The 13,920-nt window shown below is 40.2% G+C and overlaps 1 protein-coding gene across 6 annotated transcripts in view; it reads left to right on the top strand.

The window, feature by feature from the left end:
- The window catches only part of LOC128606035 (broad substrate specificity ATP-binding cassette transporter ABCG2-like), a 74,129-nt gene that overhangs the window by 7,667 nt on the left and 52,542 nt on the right, over positions 1 to 13,920 (top strand). For 4 of the 6 annotated variants that reach the window (XM_053621995.1, XM_053621994.1, XM_053621993.1 and 1 more), the window contains 11 exons: positions 2,579 to 2,731; positions 3,105 to 3,262; positions 4,315 to 4,466; positions 5,061 to 5,168; positions 6,545 to 6,795; positions 8,181 to 8,263; positions 11,743 to 11,832; positions 11,942 to 12,066; positions 12,227 to 12,381; positions 12,988 to 13,077; positions 13,767 to 13,852. In XM_053621995.1, the coding sequence (XP_053477970.1) occupies positions 2,579 to 2,731; positions 3,105 to 3,262; positions 4,315 to 4,466; positions 5,061 to 5,168; positions 6,545 to 6,795; positions 8,181 to 8,263; positions 11,743 to 11,832; positions 11,942 to 12,066; positions 12,227 to 12,381; positions 12,988 to 13,077; positions 13,767 to 13,852 (1,451 nt within the window). Of the gene's footprint in view, positions 1 to 2,578; positions 2,732 to 3,104; positions 3,263 to 4,314; positions 4,467 to 5,060; positions 5,169 to 6,544; positions 6,796 to 8,180; positions 8,264 to 11,742; positions 11,833 to 11,941; positions 12,067 to 12,226; positions 12,382 to 12,755; positions 13,078 to 13,766; positions 13,853 to 13,920 lie in introns of those variants that run through there. The other 2 variants (XM_053621998.1, XM_053621997.1) reach the window with 2 other exon arrangements.

The following is a 13,920-nucleotide window of genomic DNA, read 5'->3' as shown; positions in this document are numbered from 1 at the left end:
ACAAATGATTCCATAGGGATAAGACCGAATAACATTAACCAACACAATAAGACAAGATAAAAGTTAATAAACCCACAAAATCAAGAGAATGGTCTAATACAGGAGTGTCCAATCTTATCCAGTAAGGGCAGGTATGGGCGCAGGTTTTCATTCCAACCAAGCAGGAGCCACACCTGAGACTATTGAAAGCCAAGCTTTGATTAAACAGGTGGAATCAGGTGTGGCTCCTGCTTGAGTGGAATGAAAACCGGATAGGTTTGTAGATAAGTTTGGACACCCCTGGTCTAATAAAATTAGGTACCTGTAACTCAGGTGGTAGAGCGGGTTGTTCACTAATCGTAGGGTTGGAGGTTCAATTCCCGGCCCACGTGACTCCACATGCCGAAGTGTCCTTGGGAAAGACACTGAACCCCAAGTTGCTCCCGATGACAAGTTAGTGCCTTGCATGGCAGCTCTGCTACCATTGGTGTGCTTTGGAACCGCTAAGGTTAAAAAAAAGTGCTATATAAGTGCAGACCATTTACCAAAATAAGATTAAAATAGAATAAAACATTAAAAGAGAATAAAATAATCTTCTGTTAACAGGCTTGGGGGTAACAGAATACATGTAACGGCGTTATGTAATCAGGATACAAAAAACTGGTAACTGTAATCCGTGAAAGTTATGTCAAAAACAAAGTAATCAGATTACAGGTGCATTTTGTAAAAAATGGGAACACGATCAGGATAAAAAAAAAATAATTCATTTAAAAGCAAAGAAATGAATAACACAATATAGACAGCTGCTTGATTATAGTTCTGGTTCTCTTTTGCCAGTCGTGGCTCACATGAGCAACACATTTTGCGCAAAGTTAATCTGGTAGAAATGAACACAAATTGTTCTGTGAAATGCTTTTGTTAGGGTGACCATACGTCCTCTTTTTCCCGGACATGTTCTTAAAAAAAAAATCGTCCGGCCGGGATTTCTAGATTTGAGAAAATGTCTGGGATTCAGCTTTAGTTTCATTATGATGTGCTTATGGTCTAATACTGCATCATGTGTGTGCATGTTTGCATTGCTTTAACCCCTCTCTGTAATTCCCGCCTTCTCGCACACCAATTGGTCGAATATAAAAGGCTTGTAGCGACTATCGCTTAAATTCTTGCATCTCAGCCATTAGCGTAGTCTCAGTGAATGCTTGAAGGTGAAGCGCTGTTGTGTACAGCGTCAAACAGTTCATCAAACGCCAGCTGTCCTGAGTCGAAACAATGCCCATGACCATATAAGGTCATTTTTATTTCATGTTATCACATTGCTTCATATCACATGGTCATTCAAATGTGTAAATGATGGTAGAAGGTTCACTCATGGCATCTGATATTTTATTTTATTCCATGGACATTCAAAAGAATGTAGGAAAAAATGTAATATGTGGGCAGAGTGAAAACTATTTTATTATATATATATTTATGTGACGCTAATCGTGTGTATTTTTCAGTGTATTAAAGCCTGCATTCATAGTAACACTGTTTTGAACACTAAGACCCCCCCCCCATGTTTTTAATCTCTAAAATAAACTCTAAATAAAAGTATTTTAGATCGTATTGCTTTTCTCTTGACTTTATTTAAATATGTGACCTCAAAGTAATCTAACAATATTCAGATTACATTACTTTCATATTGGATTACGTTACTGATTAAATTTTTTATGAAGTAATTTATAACTGTAACTGAATGCATTTTTACAGTAACTCTCCCAACCCTATCTGTTAAATAATAAAATAATCAACAATGGCAAATATTTCCATTAACATCACATCCCAAAGCATTTTATTCCTCTTATACCACAGCAGCAATATTGTATTCATTTTAAAAGAACGTCATGTTGAACTTTTTTTTTTTTTTAAATCAGTTTATAGTTGTGTTTAATGTTATGGAATGTCCATGAAACAAGTTAATTCCTGTTATCACTTACGTTCTATCAGTTATAATCAGTCGTTCCATCAACAGCCTCTCTCTTTCTCTCTGCAAACTTGTTGCCTCAAAAATACAACACTCCCTTTGTAAGATGTTACTACAGAAACAACAACTTATTTGAATGAGCGCATTCATTTAAACCTGTGATTTACCTTACAGCCAGAACTACTGCCTCAGCGGCTCTTATAAAAAATTAGTCAATACCTTCTGACCAATCCAATTCAAGAGTTATGTGGTATAATGAGAAATTCCCGATAGATTAGACCAGGGGTTCCCAAACTTTTCCAGGGCAAGGCCCCCCAAATGGCATTAACATTTGACAGAGGCTCCCCTTTTGCAAGATGTTTTTAAAACACATTAAAAAATACAGACTTCTGAATATATCCCCCCCTTTTTTTTATTAATAATCTTACATCTTTACATTACATTAGATTAGGAATTGATTGTGTGTGTATGTGGTTGTCTGAGAGTGAGAAAGAGAAAGGCCCCCCCCGGCGGCCTCCACTTTGAAAACCACTACTTTAGACTATATTCCAAGGTATTTTCACATGCTAAGGTATATATGCTGTACTTTGAGGATGAGTGTTACTGTATGTGAATCTTTGTTGTTTGTGTGCATAGGATGACGTGGTGATGGGCACTCTGACCGTGCGAGAGAATCTGTGTTTCTCGGCTGCACTTCGTCTTTCATCCACTGTAAAACAGAAAGAAAAGGAGGACAGAGTTAATCGTCTCATTTCCGAGTTAGGCCTCAGTAAAGTGGCAGACAGAAGGGTACTTGCACACATGCAAACAGACACCTGCACTTTACATCTAGCCACGCTCAACAGAACTGTGCAAATAGTATGAAAATGAATCAGGCTAATTGTTTTTTGTTGTTGTTAATCTATTCACTAAAACAAGCACATTCTTGTAAAGCTTTAAAAAACTCTTTAAATGTAGAGGTTAGTCTGAAAGTATCTAAAACATTCCTTCTAACATCTGGATAATCCTGACATACTTTCCTTAGGTGATAAATAAATCCCATTCCTTACCAGTGTTTGGTTTAGCAAAGATAACTGTTTTACTGCAGAATGGCAAATTAATATATTGTATTTATTGCACAGCATGCATTGTGATTTACAATATCATGCTTTTGGTCGTTCAGGTGGGCACTCAGCTGATTCGCGGCATCTCTGGAGGTGAACGAAAGAGGACCAGCATTGGCATGGAGATGATCATTGACCCCTCTGTACTGTTCCTGGATGAACCCACTACAGGCCTGGATGCCAGCACCGCCAACTCTGTTCTACTGCTGCTTAAACGGTCAGTGGTCATGCTGCTTCTCCTTGCTGCTAAGAGAAAACAAGGCCACCTACCAGAAACACAGTAGAATAATAAACATCTTTAGGTTCACTGTAATCCTACGTTCTCTGTTTCGTGATTGATTTGTTAGTGTTTTATACCACAGCGCTACTCAATTCTCAATTTTGATTGATAAAATTTCTATAACTGGAAGGCAAATTTCTCAGGCTGCAAGGCAAATCACATTGTATATTAATCCATTTGCTCCAATACATTATCGTTTCTACAGTAACAACATACACTGATGAGCCAAAATATTATGACCTTTAACAGTTGAAGTGAATAGCATTTGATTATCTCATAACAACAGGACAAGTCAAGGTCAGGGAATATATATATATATATGTGTGTGTGTGTGTATATATATATATATATATATATATATATATATATATATATATATATATATATATATATATATATATAGCAAACAGGTCAGTTCTCGTAGTCGACGCGTTGGATGCAGGACAAATGAGCCAGATCGTTATGGCCAGATAGCTGAGTTGGAGCATCATACTAACAGTCAGAGGTAAAACTGTAACTAAGTTTTCTAACATGTGGAAAGTCTTCAGGACAGAGGACTTGACAAGTAACAGGACAAGCTGCATTTTTTTTTGTCTTATTAACTTCAAGAAAATGTGAGGGAACAACTGGTTATAGCTATTATACCTTGATCAGTGCTGTGGTAATTTAGTGGTTAAGACAGCTGGGCTACAGATCGGAAGGTCGTGATTTCAAATCCCAGCACCACCAACGTGCCACTGTTGGGCCCTTGAGCAAGATCCTTCAACTGCTTAGGTGTATCCTGTATCAATTTTACTTTGGATAAAAACATTGTTAAATTTGCACACAAAAAAAAGCCAAATTGCTGTGGTATAAAGAGGAATAAAACATTGCTGACATGCTGTTATAGGAAAATAATCACAATAATGCTGCTAAGTTGGATAATTAACACCTATTAAGTGTTGTTTGATTAGTTAAGCGGGTAGTGTTTAATGTTTTCCTGTCTTCAGAATGGCCAATAATGGACATACCATTATCATGTCCATCCACCAGCCACGCTACTCCATCTACCAGCTCTTTGACAACCTCACACTGCTGGTCAGCGGCAAACAAGTCTACCATGGACCGGCCCACAATGCACTGGACTACTTCGCCAACATTGGTACACTAAGAAATACACATGCCTTCAAAACACATGGAGTAAATAAACTAATAAGGGGTCAATCAATTTGCATTAGTAAGGGGGGCAATATCATAACTATAAGGCAGTCTGGGAAAGCCATTCACATGGTGAAATTTTGCCATTTTCTACTATGAATAGTTCTGAAATATGAGAAAATTGCACTTAAACGTCCATTTGGAAAGATTAGTCCATTTTTTTTTCAAGATTAGCTCTCTGATGGTTAACACACACACACACACACACACATACACACAAACCCCACTCATGCTTCCAAATCTCTGCCCCCAAATTATCTACAATGACCTGTAGAGTGTCTATAAAATGAATAATGGGAAGTCCATCCAAACACAAGCAGAAGTCAGTTTTCCAAATGGTATTCTCAGCTAAATAATACTTTTGTCCTAAGATGATTTGTGTAACCCATTGTTTTTTTTTTTTATCATGTTCTACAAACTTTGTACATGTACGGAAAAAAAACAACAACTATTGGTAAAAGGTGTGGAGTAAATGATAATCTTACAGTACACTTGGACCCTCCCATTTATGATGTTTGCTTTTGATATTGTGTTCCAGGTTATGAATGTGAAACCCATAACAACCCAGCAGATTTCTTCCTGGATGTCATTAATGGAGACTCCATAGCTGCGTCTATGGCCAAGCTGCAGACTGCAGAAGCAGAAGGTATTCATTTACATTTCTCAGATGCTTTTCCCCAGTGTGACCTTGCATCTACAGAAAACAACACTATTGGATAGCTTGTTTCGGGGCACAGCGCCAATAGCCAGGAATTTAAATCATATACAAAACCCATGACATCTTGAATTTTAGCCAAATTTGCCTGTGGCCTACCACCACCATTTTCACTTTCACACTCTTCATTGCTTTAATGTCAGGTTCTGGAATCCTTTGGAAGTGATCAAAGACAGAATTAATCCCAAATGCTTGATTTAATTAGATTATTGATTATTGTGAAAGGCTTTTCATGTCTAGCCATATCTAAGGCTCATGTAACTGTCACTATTTTCAAATATGTAGAGCTTTGGAACTATAAAATAGTGTATTGTAATAATCTGACTGTTTGTAATGGTGGGCCAGTGCTTGTACGTGGATTAACCATAGGCCTCTGTGATATCTAGTAATTTGCTTTGCATAAACTTGCAAATTTATGATCAGAATTTATATAACATCATTATTCCAGTGCTGTTCATGTATAGGTATAGTGAGAGGACTATTCTTCATTTTGCATCTTCCATCCATTGTTGCCAACTTAGTGACTTTGTCAATAAATGTGGTGACCATTTAGATCCCTTTAGCATAGTTATTTTGCCTAACAACAAATATGGTGACTTTTGAGCACACTTTAGCCATAGTAAAACCTGACTGACTTGCACTTGTCTGAGCCAATGTTCCCAATGACCAATCACTGATCACCATCGTTCCCAATGACCAATCACTGATCACATCGTTCCCAATGACCAATCACTCATCACCATCGTTCCCAATGACCAATCACTTATCACCATCATTCCCAACGACCAATCACTGACCACCATCAAATCCCAATGACCAATCACTCATCTTCCTGGCAATATTTATAAATAAAAGTAATAACCACTGCTTCTTTTTATCTGCAGTCTTGATAGAAATTCTAATATTTTATGAATATATAAATAGTTTCTTGTGCCATGACCAAAGGCTTCTTTTTTGGTATAATCTTTTCATTTCTATTTGGATCATTCTCTACTGTATTCTGTTCTGCCCTCAAAGTCTTTTGAAAATCTTCCTCCTTCATATAACACATTTTGATATTTAAATGATCATGACAAAAAAAAAAAAAAACCACGTCATCATCAGGTGACTTCTAGCAACTTTGGAGAATGCCTTTGGCTAATTTCCCCTGAAAAGAATTGGCATCTGAAGTTTTGTGAATCTTGATTTCTCACTTCATGTGTAGATATTCCTGAGTAAATGTGACCCTCTCAGTGAGTCAGACTGGTTTACTTGTACATTTAGTAGCAAATTTATCTTCTAAAATCCTGCATGATCCTGTGATGCAGATATAGAACTTGAAGAGCCTGGAAGCACAAGGCAGAGCATTGAAGAGCATCTGGTGGAGGAATACACGAAAAGCAGCTATGCTCAGGAAACCAAGGCTGAACTGGAGCGTATCATGAGGGGCAAAGAGTACAGCACCAAACCCAAGTCCCGCACCATCACCTACAACTGCGGTTTCTTCCACCAGCTAAACTGGGTCGTGAAGAGAACTTTCCGGAACCTGATGCTGAACCCTCAGACCTCCATTGCACAGGTTTGGGCATTCATGATGTGGCTAATTGCTAAAAGTAGGTTTATGATGTTGCACACTAGGGGCCATATTCAGAGTTTCCAAATGAAGTCCAAAAGCTACACCAACATTTACATTTACAGAAATGTAGTCTGGGTACATACCGTACATATACATGCTTAAGTTGATTTTCTGGGCTCCTCATTCAGATAACCCATGTGTGTCAAGTCAAAGTGGTGAGATTTTCAAAAGCATCTAGACCACCACTTTTAAGCACAAGCACTAGCCTTAGAAAAAAAAATCAAGTATAGAAGAAGGACTGAAGAAGGACGAAGCACTGAAATCTAATAGGAGTCTAGTATATTGCCAATATATTGCTGTGTGAACAGTCTCAGTATGGATTCTTTATGCTTTTTAAGTTATTATGGAGGATATATATATATATATATATATATATATATATATATATATATATTTGCATTTTTATTAAGAAGTTTACCAAAATAAATCAGTTCATGAACATTCATCAAAAAATTTACCTCAGTTCCTGGTATTGCAATCTCATTTAAATTTGAAGTAACAGATTAATCTGTTTTGGTACAAACATGGAAACTTTATCCATCAGAGATATTTATTACATATTCTCTTTTACCAGCGACATTCCTAGCATCTTAAACCCATTCAGTCCGCATACCATTTTCTTCCATACAGGGACATTACACGCTCATTACCTGCCAAATGCACCACTGAAACCTCACTTTAAGAATTATTAACACTTAACCAGCCCCAGCTAATTGAGGCTAATACCCCAAGCTAAGGGGCCAGCTTAGCTAAGCGGATTGCCTCGTTCTTGCCTAAAGTGATACAATGAGTGAGAGTGGGAGGAAGAATAGCTGGAGAAAAGCTAGACAGAGCTGGCCCGCTTATCACCTGACTGTGTGGCTCCCACATACAGAGAAGAATGCCTCTTTGGTCCTATTTGCTCAATTAGCTTAGCCTTTCACACTGGGAATGCTTTTGTGCCACCAAGTCACCTGTCAGCATCTATACTTATTTAGGAGATTACTGCTCCAAACTCAGAAGGTCTCACAGCCTTATTCTCACACTGTCATTTTATATACTAGTCCTAATGTGCAGGGATTTACTATTCTCACACTATGAAACATACCTTATAAGAATAAAAATGTGCATATATATATATATATATATATATATATATGTATATATATATATATATATATATATATATATACATACATGTATATATAAAATCAGTATAACTACATACAGTATTTATGCCTTTTCACCCCAAGCCTATTCCGCACACTTTTTAATCATGATTGACATGCCTGATTTTCCTGTGAGTTGAATAGTGAGGCTTGACATTGACCCTTGTGCACACCCTACAGTTGGCAGTGACCATCTTCTTGGCACTCATTGTTGGCGCCATTTTCTTTGGAGTGAAATACGACCAAAGTGGCATACAGAACAGGTAAGTGAGGTCATGCTGACACCTGCAATCACAATCACTCACTACACTGGCAACCTTTAGCAATGGTGACTCTAAGGTGATGAAGGTCTAGGAGTCCAAGGGCCCTGAGTAGACTGGAAACCCAAGGAGAACCTACTGAATAACAATTGGACAGAGAAAATTGTCTACAGCTATGGCCCAAATTTCTTAGTGGCACTATAATCCTCAAGGACCTGGTTAGACTGTAATGTTACAAAAATGGTGTCATTGAGAACTTTGCAAGGGAAAATGTCATCTGGTTATTGTACAGTATATATAGACTATTAAATGGTATATGCTGCCAATTCAAACACAGTTAGTTTCTTTGTATAACCGAGTGCAGCATTACCATACTAATTTAGACCATATAAGGTTTTATAAAGAATCATAGGTTTGGCAATGACAACAGAATGCTACTCAGGAATCCAGCCAGCCACTACCACATGCGCCCACAGCCTATGAACCACAGTGAACTTAATCGTAATTGGTCTGCACTTATATAGCGCTTTTCTCCAAAGCGCTTTACACTGTGTCTCATTCACCCATTCACACACACACTCCCACACCGATGGTAGCAGAGCTGCCATGCAAGGCGCTAACTTGCCATCTGGAGCGACTTCGGGTTCAGTGTCTTGCCCAAGAACACTTCGGCATGTGGGCCAGGAATTGAACTGCCAATCCTATGATTAGTGGACAACCTGCTCTACCACCTGAGCCACAGCCGCCAACTTAACCGGCTGTAATGCCAAATACCAAGGAATAATCCATGCATTGGCATCCTTCATGCTGTGGATCCTCTGAAGGTCATCACTCATTGAATGATCTTCTCGTGGGGGGCTTGGTCCAGTTTCAGCAATCACTTGGATTCTAATAGTCTCGGGCGAAGGTAAAGAAGTGGACCCCCTTCCTCCAGCGTTGTGGAGCGGAAGCACCGGCAGTGTCCCTCCAGAGACCCACTTGAACACTGCTCTCTGGACTGCCAGATAATCCAGCTGGCACTCGGGCGGCAGTCTGTGTACTGCCAGCTGGGTTTCTCCCATCAGGAGGGCTTTAATCAGAACCCCCTTCAAGGCAGTGGCCTTGAATGTGTCCAGGCATGCATTTGCATCATTTGACTTTGAGAGCTTAATGACAGGCTTGCAGGAAAGGGCAAAGATACATTTCAGCGTGGCTTAATCTGCAACCTGCTTGTTCACTATTTGGGTGAATATGTCCTGATGTTTCCATTGCAGATTAACAAGAGCCTGATGTTGCTGCTCCTGCATTTGGGCCAATGACTGGACTATTTGTGTGAAAACTCTGCTCCATTTTGCATCTCTTGTGGTCTGAGTAGCTTTTGGTTTTCGGCACTAGTATTGCAGTGACAAAGGAATTGCTACTCAGGAATCCAGCAGACTTGGGGTGATTGCACACGTGAGCTTTTATTTGAGTGCATGCTGTGGCACTATACTTCAGAAACAGGAACAAAAAGAAAGCAAAAGAAAGAAGAAAGTAAATGGTGCTTTGATCCACTGAAACTTGAAGCTTGGCTGCTTCAAGTGCTATGGAATTACCTCATCATACTCATGAACAAAACACCCACACACAGCTCGCTGACAGAGAGAGAGTGAGCGATAAATAGCATTATGTTCACAGCTCTGAGGACCCAGGTTCGATCCTGAGCTTGGTTTTCTCTCTGTGTATTAGCGTGTCATGCTGAAGTGTTCCTGGGATAGGTGATAAATCGGAATAACAAAACCTGACTTGACTGTACTGCACCTCTGATAATTCCTGCAGTGATTAGTAGACATGCAACATACATTTTAGACTTTGTTTGTATCTCCATTACTACCTACCTATACATGAACAGCTGTGTGCACGTTAGGCTGTGCCAGGTACTGTACCTTTAAATTATAAGCTAAAAGAGACCCATGTGAAGTTCTAGCACCTGATAATGCTGATGTAACTTGTGGAGACTCCAGCCCTTTATGGTTCACATATATTTCGTGTATTGTTTTGAAATAACTACATGACCAACATACACTTGATGAGCACTTTGTTAGGAACACTATACTGATAGTAGGTAGGGCCTCCCTTTTGCTCTTAAAACAACCTCAATTCTTCATGGCATGGATTCCACAAGATGTTGGAAACAGTCCTTTGAGATTCTGGTTCATGTTGACATGATTGCATCACACAATTTCTGCAGATTTTTCAGGTGCATTTTCATGCTGTGAATCTCCCATTCTACCACATTCCCAAAAGTGTTGTATTGGCTTCAGACCTGGTGAATGGGGAGGCCTCTGAAGAAGACTGAACTCATTGTCATGTTCATGAAACCACTTTGAGACTTTTGCTGTATCACACACGGCACTATCATGCTGTAAGTAACAATTAGAAGATGGGTAAATTGTGGCCATGAATGGGGTGCACATGGTCAGCAACAATACTCAATAGGCTGTAGCATTCAAGCGATGACTGATTGATTTGGTATTAACGGGCCCAAAGTGTGCCAAGAATACATTCCCCACACCATTACACCACATCCACCAGTCTGGACTGTTGACACATGGCATGTTAGGTCCAGGGATTCATGCTGGTGCCACTAGATCCTGACCCTACCATCTGTGTTCCTCAGCAGAAATCAAGACTCATCAGACCAGGCTACTGTCCAGGTTTGGTGAGCCTGTACCCACTGCAACTTCAGGTTAATGTTCTTGGTTGACAGTGTAACTAGACATGGTCTTCTGCAGTTGTCCCCCAAGGGGCGGCTGTGGTTCAGTTGGTAGAGCGGGTTGTCCACTAATCGTAGATTTGGAGGTTCGATTCCCGGCGCACATGACTCCACATGCCGAAGTGTCCTTGGGCAAGACACTGAACCCCAAGTAGCTCCGGATGGCAAGTTAGTGCCTTGCATGGCAGCTCTGCTACCATTGGTGTGTGTGTGTGTGTGTGTGTGTGTGTGTGTGAATGGGTGAATGAGACACAGTGTAAAGCGCTTTGGACAAAAGTGCAGCATTTACCATCCGCCTCAAGGTTTTGTGTTGTGCATTCTGAGATGCTTTTCTGCTCACCACAATTGTAAAGAGTAGTTATCTGAATTACTGTAGCCTTTATGTCAGCTCGAACCAGTCTGGCCATTCTCCGTTGACCCTCTCTCATCAACAGGGTGTTTCCGTCCTTCCATTTTTTCTTTATTGCACCATTCCGAGTAAACTCTAGAGACTGTTGCGCATAAAAAATCCCAGGAGATCAGCAGTTATATAAATACTCAAACCCGCCTGTCTGGCACCAATAATCATGCTAGCCCGTATCTGCATGATTTGATTCACTGCACTGCTGCCACATGATTGGCTGATTAGATAATTGCATGAATGACTAGGTGAACAGGTGTTCCTAATAAAGTGCTCAGCGAGTCTACATGGATTACATGCCAGTAATAAAATAAACATATGTGTAATTATGTGAAGTTTTGCTTTCAGGTTCGGAGCTCTGTTCTTTATCACGACAAATCAGTGTTTCAGTACACTGTCAGCTGCTGAGCTTTTCATCACTGAGAGGAAGCTCTTCATGTACGTGCGATGCTCACCATACACCATTTGGGTGCATTTGTTTGCATGTTTCAGCTATCATTTATCTAACCGAGATACAATCCTGCCATTCTTCCATTCATTCCTTCAGACATGAGTACACCAGCGGCTACTACAGCGTGTCTGTATACTTCCTGTCTAAGATCCTGTCTGACATAATCACTCTGCGCACGATTCCCGCTGTAGTCTTCACCTGTATTGTCTACTTTATGATTGGTGAGAAATACAGCTTAATATCATAATGCATAATAACGTTAGATTTTGATGTCGGTCGCTTTTTAAACGCAGAACCTATATTATTGAATGTCTTCTCACAGCAGCATGATGTGTGTGTGTGTGTGTGTGTGTGTGTGTGTGTGTGTGTGTGTGTGTGTAGGATTCAAGCTCACACCAGCAGCATTCTTCATATTCCTGTTCACAGTGATTCTAGTGGCGTACACAGCCACAGCTATGACCATGGCCATCTCTGTTGGTCAGTCTGTTGTGGCTGTCGCAAACATCCTCCTGACCGTGGCCTTTGTCTTTATGATGGTAAGTTGGTGTAGTTTAAGAAGGTTTACAAAGTGTAAAGGTGTGTGCCAGATATTTAGTTTTAATACAGACTTATGAAACTGTTTATGTACAAACGGTATTAATGAGCCAGACTAATCAAACCTTTTTTACTCACTTGCATGAGAGCTTTATTTCATCCCTTTAGTTGGCACGTGGTGGGGCACAGTGGCTTAGTGGTTAGCACGTTTGCTTCGCAGCTCCAGGGTTGGGCTTCGATTCCTTCCTCTGCCCTGTGCATGCAGAGCTTGCGTGTTCTCCCTGTGCTTCGGGGGTTTCCTCCAGGTACTCCGGTTTCCTTCCCCAGTCCAAAGATATGCGTTGTAGGCTGACTGGCATTTCTACATTGTCCGCAGTCTGTGAATGTGTGTGCGATTGTGCCCTGCACTGGGTGTACCCCCCTGCCTTGTTCCCCAAGTCCCCTGGGATAGGCTCCAGGCTCCCCGCGACCCTGTGTAGGATAAGTGGTATAGAAAATGGATGGATGGATAGTTGGTATGTTTGTTACATCTTTTATTTGGCTCTTCCTTCAGTAAGAGCTTTTTGCATAGAGCAGTTGTCTAACTGTAAGAAATTGGTTATTTGTAGATCTTCTCAGGTCTGCTGGTGAATCTGGAAAGCGTCATGGCCTGGCTCGCCTGGCTTAAGTACTTGAGCATCCCGCATTACGGACTCACGGTAACAATCGCTCACAACGTAACATACAGAGAACATTTATATACAGCAGAAATCAATGCTACATATTTACCTTCACTGCGTCACACTGGTGCTAGTGTCAGCTTCATATGCTCCGCCCCCTGGGGTTCAAAGTAAATTATATCTATTGTACACTTTTCTGGCCACACGCTTCAGGATCTTGCAGGCTGCAATCTGATTGGCTGTTCTCACTTGCATGTACAGGATATGCACTTCCATTTCACAATAAAACCCCTATTTCCTACTCAAACAATTTCAAACACTACATTTGTCTATAATCACATATTTGTCATTAGACAGCTTCAGGTCGATCTAAATTCCTACCAAATCTAGACTTTAATAGATGGGACAGCGAGAATGAAACGCGTACAGGTACAAGCAAAAGTCTGTGGGTAGTCATCAACTATATCAGGCAGATTGCCTCTTCCTGTGAAAGTAGGCATTTTATGGACATGTTTATTGACGAAATGTACCAGACTCTCTAGTGAAGCTACACTTACGATGACAAATGCGTAGTTTAAAAACATCTACTAGCAAACCTAACATACTTCAGTCTTTATTTTCTAATCGTCATTTGCCAGAATGTTCTTTCAAAATATACGTTCAAAGACAGAAATGTTGGACCTTTGCATTAAGACGTGCAGCATGATGATTGTGGTGTGTCTCAACAGGCTTTGGAGATTGTAGAGTTTGTGGGACTGAAATTCTGTGGGAATCTCTCTGATGAACTAATATCCAACACCACTCAGGGAATCATGTATGTAAACTACACACACACACTTACTCAGTACTTAAAGCCAGTTTCCATGTGACTGAGTGCTGTAA

This window comes from Ictalurus furcatus, chromosome 3 (assembly GCF_023375685.1).
Source record: "Ictalurus furcatus strain D&B chromosome 3, Billie_1.0, whole genome shotgun sequence".
Lineage (NCBI taxonomy): Eukaryota > Metazoa > Chordata > Actinopteri > Siluriformes > Ictaluridae > Ictalurus > Ictalurus furcatus.
This window is presented reverse-complemented; position numbering and strand designations above follow the sequence as displayed.